The 14,720-nt window shown below is 44.9% G+C and overlaps 1 protein-coding gene across 2 annotated transcripts in view; it reads left to right on the top strand.

The window, feature by feature from the left end:
- Window positions 1-14,720, top strand: part of itgb2 (integrin, beta 2) — a 96,561-nt gene that overhangs the window by 71,649 nt on the left and 10,192 nt on the right. For both annotated transcript variants that reach the window (XM_055638425.1, XM_055638424.1), the window contains exons 12-14: window positions 867-1,099; window positions 8,844-9,066; window positions 13,401-13,609. In XM_055638425.1, coding sequence (XP_055494400.1) covers window positions 867-1,099; window positions 8,844-9,066; window positions 13,401-13,609 — 665 coding nt within the window. The remainder of the gene's footprint in view (window positions 1-866; window positions 1,100-8,843; window positions 9,067-13,400; window positions 13,610-14,720) is intronic.

Genomic DNA, 14,720 nt, shown 5'->3' with positions numbered 1-14,720 from the left:
TGAGATGAATGATTCATGTGATCCACAGTTACTTCAACCTTTTATTGCCTTGTGTGGCAGTGCTTGGTTGCTGTACTGATGGCAGTCATTGAAAGCTGGTAAAGTTTGAAATATAAATGTGGGGAAGGGTACACCCTGGACTTCCATTCTGTATATTGGCCATCCATGGTGCTGCACGGCAAGATCAACAGCTCAATGGTAAGGACTTATATCTGCCATGCAAAAATCACATGGACACTATGGATTTTACATACGCTGTTAGTATCATCTAAGAGAGGATCATAACCCTCATGTTAATCAAATCTAGATCGGGTGGATGTACAGAGTCTCTTGCCCAGAGTAGGTGAATCGAGGAGCATAGGTTTATGGTGGCGGGGAAAATATTTTATAGGAATCTGAAGAGTAACTTTTTCACACAAAGGGTGGTGGGTGTATGGAACAAGATGTCAGAGGAGGTAGTTGAGGCAGGGACTATCCCAACATTTAAGAAACAGTTAGACAAGCACATGGATAGGACAGGCTTGGAGGGATATGGACCAAATGCAGGCAGGTGGGACTAGTGTAGCTGGGACATGTTGGCCGGTATGGACAAGTTGGACCGAAGGGCCTGTTTCCATGTTGTATCATTCTATAACTCTATGACTTTATGATGTTGTATTTGTTTTGTGCCTTGCTACATTCTCAGAACATTCCAAGCAATGGGCAACCAATGGATTACTTTTGAAATCCAGTCATTGGTCAATGTAGGCAATAAAATAAGGCATTTGGATAGTGGATGGCTTATACTGTTTACTCTTTATCACGTTATCACTAATGCCAATTAGTTGTTCAATTGGAAGAGCTGAGTTTGTTTTTCCTCTTGCTAGTTGTGATCAGGGTTGGATTGGAAAGTTTTGCGAGTGTGAAATTGGCAAGCGTTCTACTCAAGAACTGGATGCATCATGTCGTAAAGATAATACATCAACCACCTGCAGCAACCAAGGAGACTGTATTTGTGGTGCATGCATTTGCCATACTAATCCCACCAGGAAAATTTATGGCAAGTACTGCGAATGTGATGACCAGAACTGTGAGCGAAATATGGGTAAACTGTGTGCTGGTGAGTTTCTTTTGTGACATTTCTTACTTAGCATGATTTGTTTATTTAAAAGAAACTCTGTCAGATGAAACAAGACCTTATGTCTCAAATTTAATTTTCAAATATGAAATAGCAATAAAGGACAATAAAGTTATAGAAATACTCAAACACTTGGATTATTTATAAAAAGATAGAAAGGTTATTTGAAGCTGTCTCATTAAGTACTGTGTTCAATTCTGGTCATTGTATTATAAAAAGATGCAGATGCACAAGGAGGTGGCATTAAAAAGATTTGCAATGATATGAAGGTAGACAAAAATGCTGGAGAAACTCAGCGAGTGAAGCAGCATCTATGGAGCGAAGGAAATAGGCGAAGTTTTGGGTTGAGACCATTCTTCAGTCTGAAGAAGGGTCTCGACCTGAAACGTCGCCTATTTCCTTCGCTCCATAGATGCTGCCTCATCCGCCGCTGAGTTTCTCCAGCATTTTTGTCTATCTTCGATTTTCCAGCATCTGCAGTTCCTTGCAATGATATGTGGTGAGGTTACTCTCAGCAGGGAAGAATGAACAAGCTATTCTTTTGAAAAGGGAAGGCTGTGAAGTGACTAATAAAGTTTTTAAACATGAAGATAGATGGAGCAATAGTTTCAGCTGTTTGAAAGAGCAAAAATTATGAGGCACCAGAAAAGGTATATTAATCACGAAATCAAATATTGTACATGGAGAAAAGTGAGAATGTTGTGACAGCATATGTAAGAAAGGCCTATGATAGTCAAAAATATTGTACACCTTGCAGGGCTCTCACTTAATTTTTTTTCTCTGTTGCCAGCCGGGCAACCTAGGCAGCTTTTTAAGTTGCCAAATGACAGTTTAGGTGGTCATTTAAGACGGCTTGCATGACGCGTGCAATATTGTGCTCGAACGAAGTGCGTAGTTACCAATCGGAATTATGCTCAATGAAGCATTCACGTATTATTTCTGCTTCAAATAAAGTCACAAACTAAACATATTCACCAATCAAGACATGATATACACCACAATAACATGCAGCAACATTATAACAGTATCTCAACTCTTTTTACACATTGAATGCAATTTCTATTACTTCTTTCCATTTCCAAACAAAAATGTGGTTGGACTATTCAGCTTATAATCAACCTCGGTGAGACCAAGCGCAGGCTTGACGATCGCTTCGCACAACACCTCCACTCAGTTCGCAATAACCAACCTGATCTCCCAGTGGCTCAACACTTCAACTCCCCTTCCCATTCCAAATCCGACCTTTCTGTCCTGGGCCTCCTCCATGGCCAGAGTGAGTCCCACCACATATTGGAGGAGCAGCACCTCATATTTGCTTGGGTAGTTTACACCCCAGCGGTATGAACATTGGCTTCTCTAATTTCAGGCAGTCCTTGCTTTCTCCCTCCTTCCCCTCCCATTCCCAGCTCTCCCACAGCCTACTGTCTCCACCTCTTCCTAACTTTTTCGTGTCCCCCCTCCCCGAGATCAATCTGAAGAAGGGTCTCGACCCGAAACGTCGTCTATTCCTTCGCTCCATAGATGCTGCCTCACCCACTGATATTCTCCAGCTTTTTTGTCTACCAATGGGATCCCACCACTGGCCACATCTTCCCATCTCCTCCCCTGTTGGCTTTCCGCAGAGACCGCTCCCTCTGTAACTCCCTGGTCAATTTGTTCCTTCCCACCCAAACTACCAAACTTTTTTGTTGTTTGTGTACGTTGTGTTGTCCGTGTACGTCTTTGCAGTCGGTTCTGCGAACACCCGCTACACCCGCTACTCCCGACAGAACCTCGTGGATATCGGGGATATCGTTGTACAGCGTCAGCCTGCGGTTTCGAGTGCCTTCCACCGCAAGTATAACATCCCGGGCGACATAGCAAGACCACCGGGGTCCCCGTGGATTGTTGTCGGGTCTAGGAGGCGGCGCAGACGGAGGAGGGAGAGGAAGCAGAAGCGAGGCCGCAGGTCTGGAGCTTTGCTAAGGCTAAGGAATCGACCACACAAGCCACCTCTACCGAGCCTGTATCTCTCCAACGCCAGATCCCTGGTTCACAAAATGGACGACCTGGAAGTGCAACTCGCTGGGAATCGGTATGTTCGTGACTGCTGTGTTATGATCATCACCGAAACCTGGCTTCACCCGGGGATACCTGATGCTAGCATGCAGCTAGCAGGTCGCTTTCTGCTCCGCGGGGACAGGACTATGGACTCCGGTAAGAGCAGGGGAGGGGGTCTCTGTATATACGTGCATGAGAATTGGTGCAACAACGGGACAATCATAGACAATCATTGTTCCCCTGACCTCGAGTACATGTCTGTAAGATGCCGGACTTTTTTTCTACCGAGAGAACTAACAGTCGTGATTGTCACGGCTGTGTATATTCCACCTGACGCCAATGTAAACAAGGCGCTCTCTCTCCTGCTGAACACCATTAACGAACAGCAGCGGGACCACCCCGAAGGTGTTCACATAATCACAGGGGACTTTAATAAGGCCAACTTGAAGACTGTACTGCCGAAATTCTACCAACATGTCAAGTGTTCTACTAGAGGGGTGAACACGCTGGATCATGTTTACACCAATATCAAGCACGCGTATAGAGCCATCCCCCTCCCCCAACTCGGCCAGTCAGATCATCTCTCCCTCCTGCTCTCTCCAGCCTACACCCCCCTCAGACGCAGTGCCAGGCCCACCATAAAATCTGTTACAACCTGGCCTGAAAATGCACTCTCCAATCTACAGGACTGCTTTACCCAGACAAACTGGGACATATTCGAACACCAGGACCTGGAAACTCTCACAGAATCGGTGCTGGACTATATCAAGTTCTGCATCGGAAATGTGACTGTAGACAAAAACATACGGGTTTTCCCAAACCAGAAACCCTGGATGTCCAGCCAGGTCCGCACACTCCTCAGAGCCCGCGATGCTGCCTTCAGGTCAGGTGACAGAGCTCTGTACAGGGCTGCTCGAGCCGACCTGAAAAGTGGTATTAAAAAGGCCAAGGCGGACCACAAGAGGAGCATAGAGTCCCACTTGTCCAGCAATAATACACGGGAGGTATGGCGGGGCATACAAGACATTACCAACTACAGAGGCTGTGCCACAAAGTCAGAAGACCTGAGTGCGCCGCTGGCAGAAAAGCTAAATTGCTTCTTCTCCCGCTTTGAAACATCACAACAGCAGCACTCACCTGCTACAGCCCTGTTCCCACCCTCACCTGGCTCCTGTACTTCCCCACTCACTGTCGGGGAACACGATGTCAGACGGGTGCTCCTGGCAGTGAACCCCAAGAAGGCTACCGGCCCAGATGGAGTCCCTGGTAAGGTGCTCAAAGCGTGCGCCCACCAGCTCACTGCCATCTTCACCAGAATTTTCAATCTCTCCCTGGCCCAGGCAGTTATTCCGTCCTGCCTAAAATCAGCCACAATCGTCCCTGTGCCGAAGAAGTCTCCCATCACCAGCCTTAATGACTACCGTCCTGTTGCCCTCACTCCGGTAATCACGAAGTGCTTCGAGAGATTGGTCCTCCAGCACATCAAGGACTATCTACCACCAGACTTCGACCCCCACCAATTCGCTTATCGCCAAAACAGATCCACAGAAGACGCCATCACCGTAGCTCTCCACTCTGTGCTGAGCCATCTGGAGCAGGGGCAGAGCTACGTCCGGATGCTCTTTGTGGATTTTAGTTCAGCCTTTAATACAATCATCCCGGACATCCTCATTGGTAAACTGGTCACTCTCGGCCTCCCCACTGTCACATGTGCCTGGATTAAGGATTTCCTCACAAACCGGCCCCAGACTGTGAGACTCGGCCCCCACCTCTCCTCCACTCGCAGGTTGAGTACCGGTTCCCCACAGGGCTGTGTGCTAAGCCCCCTCTTATACTGTCTCTACACCTACGACTGTAGTCCGGCTCACAACAACAACCACATCGTCAAATTTGCTGACGACACCACTGTGGTCGGACTTATTTCAAAGGGAGACGAGGCAGCCTACAGAGAGGAAGTCCTGAAGTTGACAACCTGGTGCTCAGAAAACAATCTGGCTCTGAACACCAGGAAAACAAAAGAGCTCATTGTCGACTTCAGGAGGCACAGCACCGACTTAGTCCCCCTACACATTAACGGCGAGTGTGTGGAGAGGGTCAACACCTTCCGGTTTCTCGGCATCCATATCGCTGCTGATATCTCCTGGACGGACAACACGACGGCGGTCATCAAGAAGGCTCAGCAGCGGCTGCACTTCCTGAGGGTCCTCAGGAAGCACAACCTGGACTCTAACCTGCTGCTGACCTTCTACCGCTCGTCCATCGAGAGCCTGCTGACATACTGCATTACAGCATGGTATGGCAGCTGCACCATGGCAGACAGGGAGAGGCTTCAGAGGGTAACCAGGACAGCGCAGAGGATCATTGGTTGCCCTCTCCCCTCCCTCCCTGATGGACATCTACACCTCCCGCTGCCTTAGCAGGGCAAAGAAGATCACCAAAGACAGCTCCCATCCTGCGTTTGGACTGTTCGACCTGCTGCCCTCTGGAAGGCGCTATAGGTGCATCAAATCCAGGACAAACAGACTCAGGAATAGCTGCTTCCCGAGAATTATATCTACCATAAATTCAAATCCACACATGCACTGACTACACCGCCCAACACGGACTTCCATCTGTATATATGTATATATGTATGTAGCGCCGCAGAATTTGTGCACCTATTTCCCCCCCCCCCCCATCTCCCTTCTGTTTTGTTTTTTCTGTTTCTTGTTTTTTGTGTAAAATTGTATGTATGTACTGAGTACGAGCAGCTTTCAGTTTCACTGTACATGTATAGTGACAATAAATGGCATATCATATCATACCCCCTCTCCTAGCACTTTCCCTTGCAACTGCAGGAAATGCTACACTTGTCGCTTTACCTCCCCCCTTGACTCCATTCAAGGACCCAAGCCGTCTTTCCAGGTGTGGCAGAGGTTCACCTACACCTCCTCCAACCTCATCTATTGCATCCACTGCTCTAGGTGTCAGCTGCTCTACATCGGTGAGACCAAGCGTAGGCTTGGCGTTCGCTACGCCCAACACCTCCGCTCAGTTCGCAATAACCAACATGATCTCCTGGTGGCTCAGCACTTCAACTCCCCCTCCCATTCCGAATCCGACCTTTCTGTCCTGGGCCTCCTCCATGGCCAGAGTGAGGCTCACTGTAACTTGGAGGAGCAGCACCTCATATTTCACTTGGGCAGTTTACACCTCAGTGGTATGAACATTGGCTTCTTCAATTTCAGGTAATCCCTGCTTTCTCCTCCCCTTCCCAGCTCTCCCTCAACCCACAACGTCTCCACCTCTTCCTTTCTCCTTCCCTTCCCCCCCCACCCTCACATCAGTCTGGAAAAGGGTCTCGACCCGAAACGTTGCCTATTTCCTTCGCTCCATAGATGCTGCCTCACCCGCTGAGTTTCTCCAGTATTTTTGTCTATCCATTCACACAAGTTCTGTTATCCCACTTTCCTCACCCACTACATACACATGAGGGGCAATTTTACAGAGAATAGTTAACCTACAAAGCCTTTGGGATGTGGGAGGAAACCCACACGCTTGCAGGGAGAATGTGCAAATTCAACACGGACAGTGCCCGAGGACAGGATCGAACACAGATCTCTGGCGTGTGAGGCAGCAAGTCTACCAGCTGTGCCACTATATTTTGTTTTCCAACACACAAAAAATTATACGTTGATAACTTTGGTTACTAAAAAAATGAAAATAGCCATTTTCAGTTTTAAATCTCCAAGTGACACTATGTCCCCCTTTACATCTACTGTATGTTTTAATTAAGTTCAAGACTATGAGGCAGTACATTGGCCATAAAGTTGCTGCCTAAAAGTGCCAGAGACCCAGAATTGATCCTGAATATGGGTGCTGTCTGTATACAGTTTGCTCCTTTTCCCTTTGATCGCATGGGTTTTCTCCGGGTGCTCGTTTCCTTCCACATTCCAAAGGTGTGCAGGAACCAATTTCAGACCCAACCCAAAACGTAATATTTTCCTTTTGTCCAGAGATTCTCTCTGACCTGTTGAGTTACTCCAGCTTTTTGTGTCTATCTTCAGTTTAAACCAGCATCTGCAGTTCCTTCCTACACACACGATACTGTATGATAGAACTTTATTAATCCCAGGAGGGAAATTGTGTGTGTGTGTGTGTGTGTGTGTGTGTGTGTGTGTATATATATATTATGCACACACACACACACACACATATATTTATATAGTTATATATTCATGTATAAATATACACAGTTTTGTTTTCTCGTTTATAACATTGTTTACAGAGTACTATGTTTACATATGCAAGTAAGGATTTCATTGTTCTAACAGGGACGTGGGAGAATAAAACACTCTTGACTTACTCCGCTAATGTGTGGGATAGAACTAGTGTACGGGTGATTGGTGGTCGGCGTGGACGCGTTGGGCCGAAGGGCCTGTTTCTACGCTGTATCTTTAAATTAAACTAAAAACACTAAAACCAGAGGGAGTCTAAAGGAGGGTCTCTACCCGAAACGTCACCAAATTTCTTCTATCCAGAGTGGCTCCATGGAGTTCCCCCACACAATTAATGCATGGAATAGTCTTCACCCTACCATAGTTACCCAACCAGACGCAACTAAATTTAAGGTAGATCTTTTTTCCCCAAGAACCCTTTTTTGCTTAAGTCCAAGTCAAGAGTCAAGAGAGTTTTATTGTCATGTGTCCCAGATAGGACAATGAAATTCTTGCTTGCTGCAGCACAACAGAATATGTAAACATAATACAGAACAGGAGATAAAAGTTCAGTGTGTTTATATACCATAGACCATATATATACACAATAAATAAACAGATAAAATGCAATAGGCTGTTATTGTTCAGCCCTCTACCACCTCCAGTTTAAATTCCATTTAGAATATTTATGGAGGACCAGGAAACTAGAAGCAAGAGACCCCAGGGAGTTACTCCTGATCCAGGGTCAGGGAGTGATTCTGCGTTGGTTTTCAGCGGTCTCGATGAGGCGGCGACCAGAAAGCGATGGCGGCCAGATCGCCCACAATTCAAAGCGAGGGAGAAAGTGCCCAGCGCCGACCAGTTGCCGTGGCAGTGCGCATGCGCAGGGCGGCCGATGATGCTGGCCGTGGCCGTGGTTGTGCGCATGTGCAAGGCGGCCGGCCGTGCCGGCAGATGAGGAGCGAGCAGAGAGCGGAGACCCGGCGGCCCGGACATGGATATGGATGACTGGCGGAGACGGAGAGTGACAGACAGAGAGAGAGAGGGAGAGAGATAGAGAGGGGGGCCCGCCCAGAGTTGAACGGCAGGTGTCCTGCCTTGGCCAGAGGCCGCCTATATTTCGAGGCCCTAGGCTTCAGCCTATGAAGCCTAGTGGTAAATCCGGCTCTGCGAGGCCCCCCTAGATTATATGGTTATGTGGTTATAGATCTCGCGGCCCTAAGCTTAAGCTTGTCAAGTTTATACGTAAATCCGGCCCTGGGAACAGTTCTTGATTAGCGTATGAGGGGCATGCTAATCAAGCATAGATAAGAAGGAAGACCAGGAAGCTTGATTTGAACAGAATGGGTAAGTTTTCTACAATGCATTCTATGTAATATCCTGTACGAATTGGTATATCTGAGTCCAAATATAATCATAAATACAAGCATACAGATTTATAAATTATATAAGCATGATTGTTTACTTTCTTCCCTGGCATTAACTTTCAGGACATGGAAAATGTGATTGTGAAAAATGCCGGTGCGATCCAGGTTTTGAAGGAACTGCTTGTGAGTGTGCAAAGTCTTTTGAGCAATGTAAGCAGGACAAAGATACTGCAATCTGCAGTGGAAGAGGAAGCTGCACCTGTAATAAGTGCAAATGCAATTCCGGTTATCAACTTCCATATTGTAAAGAATGCCCAGGCTGTCCATCTCCATGCCCAGCTTATGTGTAAGTTCCCACCTAATGTTGGTGCATTTCAAAATTACAGCTTAATCTTATTGTGGCCTACAGCATACAGACACACGATCAAGCGACTTAGCAGCTGGACTGGCAGTTCCTTGAGATTTAAACCAACAATGGGGTGCCATAATGGCACAGCAAATACAGTAATTGTCTCACAAGTCTTCTGATCTGTGTTCACTCATGTCCTCAGGTGCTTTCGATGTGGAGTTTTCATATTCTCCCTCTGACCATGTGGGTTACCTCCAGGAGGCCTGGATTCCTCCCACATTTCAAAGAAGTTGTTAGTTAATTGGCTATTATAAATTGCCAATTTGTGGGTGACTGGTTGAGAGTGGTGGGAGTTAACGGGAAGGTACGGAGAACAAAGTAGGTTTAGTGTAAAATGCGTGCTTAGTGGTCAGCGTGAATTCCGTGAGATATTTTCATGCAGTATAATCAACTCCAATCAGGCACCATTATTTTAGAAGTTACTAGACCAAGTTACTAGAGAGAGAGAGAACAGCAGACTGGGGGCGGGGCCATGAAACAGGTGGGAAAGCAGAGTCGGGCGGGGCCAGGTGCAAAGGCATTGTGAGGTCAGCAGCTGGGCACACGCACTACCCACCGCCCCCCCCCCCCCCCCTACACACACACACACACACACAGCGGGTTCGATCTAAGCTGTCAATGAAGACAGCAATTTTTTTTTTAAACTGTCTTTGAAATTAAATGTGTTAATGTTAAGAAATAGTGATGTTGAGTGAGAAATAATTCAATTCAATTCAATGGAATCAACAACCTGGCAGGTTGGGGGGCAGGGCCAGGAGGCAGGTGGGGTGGGGGGGGGGGGGGGAGTCAGGGCCGGGCAGGGCCTGGAGGCAGTTGGGCCAGGTGCATAGGCATTATGAGGTCAGCAGCTGGGCAACCTCAATATTTTTTTTAAATGTCAGTTTGGTGAGAAATTTTAGTAAATATCTCGGGAAATACTCGACCAAACTATAAAGGATTTGATTTTTTAAATCATAAGGAAACTTTCTACCAGAAGATGTAAAAAATTCACTGTCATTGTAACGTCAGCAGCTGGGCAGCAGGTTTTTTTAAAAAGGTCAGATTGGTCAACAATTTTAATTAAAAAAACAGGAAAATAATGTACCGAAGGTACAGAGGAGTAGAGGAGTGGATTTCTACACTTGCAAGGAAAATCTCTACTAAAGTATGTAAAAATGTTCCCGTTTCGGAGTCTGGTTTTCGAGGTGATACGTTTCACATGCAAAATCACACACGCACACACACACACACGCACACACACACACACACACACACACACACACACACACACACACACACACACACGCACACACACACACACACACACAGAGTTTAAATAGATACTAGACCAAGTGCAGACCCGTTGGGTCTGCTCCCCCAACGCAGCCCAACGCAGTGCGGCTGTTTTTAAATGGCGTCTTTGAGGCAAGATGCGGGCGCCAGCAGCCGTTATGGTCACTGGCCAGCAGGAGGCGACAAAATGAGTGAGTGGGGAGAAGGATTTTATTAAAAATGTGTACATAAACACGACGAAATTTAATGAGTGGATACTTGGAATGAAAAGTGAAATCTCTACCGAAATGGAAAAAAACTCGGCGTTTCTGGGTCTGATGTTGGCGTAGCAACGAATCAAAGGCTGGCAGCCACAGTCAGAAACACACACAGCCAGCCAGACACAGAGTTTTAATATTATACTAGACCAAGTTTGTCTAGTTTGATCAGGGCGTTTGTGGGTCGGGTGTTGGCGTGGCAACGAATCAAAGGATGGCAGCCACAAGTCAGAAACACACACAGCCAGACACACACACAGTTATATATATATATATAGATATGATATATGATATGATATAATACCACTGTGATATGATATAAAATCACATCAACAAACATCAATGAGCATCTGAGTTACAATACAGGATGCTACAAAATAGAAAAGGGCCTGTCCCACTTTCACGACCTCTGCCGAGTTTGCCCTTCTCATACTCGCAGCATGGTCGTCACGAGGTCGTAGGTGGTCCTCGGTAGGCCGTAGCAGGCCGTGATGGTAGTCGTCGGTACTCGTGGCATCAAGTAGGTCGGGCATGATGAAAAATGTCCACGAGTAAAAAAAGGTCGTGAATTAGGTCGTGAAAGTGGGACAGGCCATTTTCTATTTTGTAGCATCCTGTATTGTAACTCAGATGCTCATTGATGTTTCTTTTTGGAAGTATTGATCATACTGCACATTTGGAGTCTTTTTCTACAGTCAGATGTTTGAAGCAAATATATAAAATCCAAAACAATTTTCAAATATTTAAAGGAAACATAATCAACAATATCTATTAGAATGCTTCATTTTAAGTACAAGGCTATTGTTTTGTTAATCCATAATACAATCTTAAATACATGTAAAAAAAATGTGGGAAAGCTGTTTCCAGACAATAATATCAGTGCTTGGTAAATGTGCGACAGACCGTTCTTATGTCCAATAAGTCTTCTTGGGCTAGTTTTATGGGATACATTTTAAAGTCATTTCAAATGAATGAAGAGTGATTTGAGAGGCAGAAATTTTGGGAATGAATTCCAGAGGTTAGGGCTGAGCTAGTAAAATAAATGATTTTCATTGATGGAGCAGTTAAATACTAGTCAGGCTAGATTGAAAAACTACAGAGTTGCTGGCTGCTTACAGAATGGCAAGAGTTTACAAAAAATAATGAAGGACAAATAGGGAAAAAACTAGCATGGGAATTGTAAAATCATTGTATTATGGAGATAGAACCAATATTGACAAACAAGTACATTGGTAATGATGCATGTTAAGTGATGGACAAAGATCTGTTTTGATCTTTACTGTGGAGGTTGGCGTTCATGTGGTAGAGCCTCAGGAGAATATCCTCGGGAATTAATTCTTTCTTACAGCGAGAACAAGAGTTGGAAATGTCGGGAGGACTGGAGGTCACGAGGAAGGGATTAAAGCCCTAGATGGAAACATAGAAAATAGTTGCAGGAGTAGGCTATTCGGCCGTTTGAGCCAGCACCGCCATTCAATATGATCATGGCTGATCATCCCAAATCCCGTTCCTGCTTTTTCCCATATCCCTTGATTCCTTCAGCCCTAAGAGCTAAATCTAACTCTCTGTTGAAACTATCCAGTGAATTGGCCTCCACTGCCATCTGTGGCAGAGAATTCCACAGATTCACAATTCTCTGGGTGAAGAAGTTTTTCCTCGACTCAGTCCTAAATCGATTACACCTTATTCTTAAACTGTGACCCCTGGTTCTGGACTTCCCCATCAGGAACATTTTTCCTGCATCTAGCCTGTCCAATCCTTTAAGAATTGTATATGTTTCTATAAGATCCCCTCTCATTCTTCTAATTCCAGTGAATACTAGCCAAGTAGACCCATTCTTTCATCATATGTCAGTCCCACCATCCCGGGAATTAACCTGGTGAACCTACGCTGCACTCCCTCAATAGCAATAATGTCCTTCCTCAATTTAGGAGACCAAAACTGCACACAATACTCCACACAATAGTGTGGCTTTTTATTTAAAATGAGCATATTTAAGTGAGCAATTATCTACTCATCGAGGAGCTTGACCTACATCTTTGATCCCATCTCATCAAAGCTTTGCTGGTACAATACCTTGATCGCAGAATTAGAACAAAGCATTCAATGTTTCAGATTGAAATACTTTAAGCAAGGAAGAGGCACACTGTGGCAAGGCAGTGGTGCATCTATTAGAGCTGCTCCCTGACCGCACCAAAGACCTTGGTACAATTCTGACCTAAGTGCTCTCTGTGTGGAACTTACACATTTTTCCTTTGACCACATAGGATTCCTCTGGGTGCTCTTGTTTCCATCCAAAAGGTGTATGGGTTGGTAGGTTAATAAGCCACTTTTAACTCCCCAAATGTGTAGGTGGTAGGTTATTCCCTTATCATGTATCTGTACACTGTGAATGGCTCAATTGTAAACATGTATAGTCTTTCCACTGACTGGTTAGCGCGCAACAAAAGCATTTTAGTGTACCTCAGCACATGTGACAATAAACTAAAACTGAAATGAAATTGAGTGGTAGAATCTGAGGAAGTTGATGAGAATGATGGCAGACTAAAAAATAGGACTAATGTATGATTTGTGAAAATAAGAGGGGTTTATGATCAGGATGGGATTGGTGTTTCCATGCTATGCCTCTCTCAGTTCTTTAACAATATTGACTTATCTTGGGTTGTGATCATGGAATACCTGTATGCAGTAAGCTTTATAAAGCATGTTGTGACATCTGTATTCACTTGTTATTTAAAACAGAAATTGTGTGGAATGCCTTGGATTTTCAAGTGGTACATTTGAAAAAAACTGCACTGAAACCTGTGGAAAACTCAAAATCACTTTAGTGGATGAGCTAAAAGAGCAGAAGATTTGTAAAGAGAAGGACTCAAAGAACTGCTGGATGAATTTCGTCATGAAGGAGTTAGATGGAAATGGCAACTATGATGTGACTATCTTGAAGAAAACAGGTTTGCCTAAATATTTTTGTGTAAGGGAACAGTCATGTACACAGAAGTGCTTCAATTAAAAAATGCCGGTTTTTGTTCTTAGACTAGCATATGGCATTTATTTTAATATTCATGGCCGAAATAAGGGTATCAAGGGTACCTGAAATATGGGTATAAAATTATTTCTTTCAATTTATGCAGGCTTTAATCAAGTTTAATTTTTTTCCCTGCTCTTAAACATTTCAATCAAGAATAGTACCTCTGCGACGATTCAATCAAGAATAGTACCTGTGTTGGAGCATGCAATATTTTTGCATGTGTTTGTGCACCCTTAATTTGTGTGACAGGTTAAGGGCCTGTCCCACTTGGGCGTCAGTTACGCAACATCATTTACGCGTCACGACACACGGCGCTTGCGTCGTGACGCGCACGTAATGCGCGCATGGCGTGCATTATGCACGCATGGTGCTTGGTGACGTAGGCAGTGACGCACGGTCGCGCGCGGCGCCCCAGGATTTTGGGATTCACAAAATCTTCGCACGCTACCTGCGTGACGCGCAAATGACGCCCAAGTGGGACAGGCCCTTTAGTGATAATCTTGCAAGGAACTCAGAGACCTGGACTAATAATTGGGAGATGTGAGATTATGTCTCACCAATCAGTTTAAATTTATTAAGTAAATTTATAATAAAATGCTGGTATTGGTAATGATGACTGTGAAATTACCAGAATGCTGACATTTCTTTAACCACAATATCCATTGGGTGACAAATTAAGCCAACGCTGAGGCCAAAATAACCAGACCATTGCAATAACGGTGGCCATAACATTTGAGTCATCCGTTTCCTTGAGAGTCATCAATAGCCTTACATTTACTACTAAATCATACCTTTCAAACAGCTTCTCAGATTCTTCCACTCCTATCTATGCCTTATTTGTAAATATTTATAATTTGATGCCTGTCTTTTGTGCTATCCATTTTAAATAACTGAGTGGCAAAGCAGCATAGAGCCACGAGGAAATGGTCATAGGATCCCTCAACAATATCAAACATTGGCAAGGGAATCTCCATACCTCACTTAATAAATTAATAGAAAGGACACAAGAATATGGGCTGTAACATCATCTAATT

The sequence above is a fragment of the Leucoraja erinacea genome, chromosome 7 (assembly GCF_028641065.1).
Source record: "Leucoraja erinacea ecotype New England chromosome 7, Leri_hhj_1, whole genome shotgun sequence".
In the NCBI taxonomy this organism is placed as follows: Eukaryota; Metazoa; Chordata; class Chondrichthyes; order Rajiformes; family Rajidae; genus Leucoraja; species Leucoraja erinaceus.
Note: the sequence above shows the minus strand (reverse complement) of the source record. Positions and strands in the feature narration are given on the sequence as shown.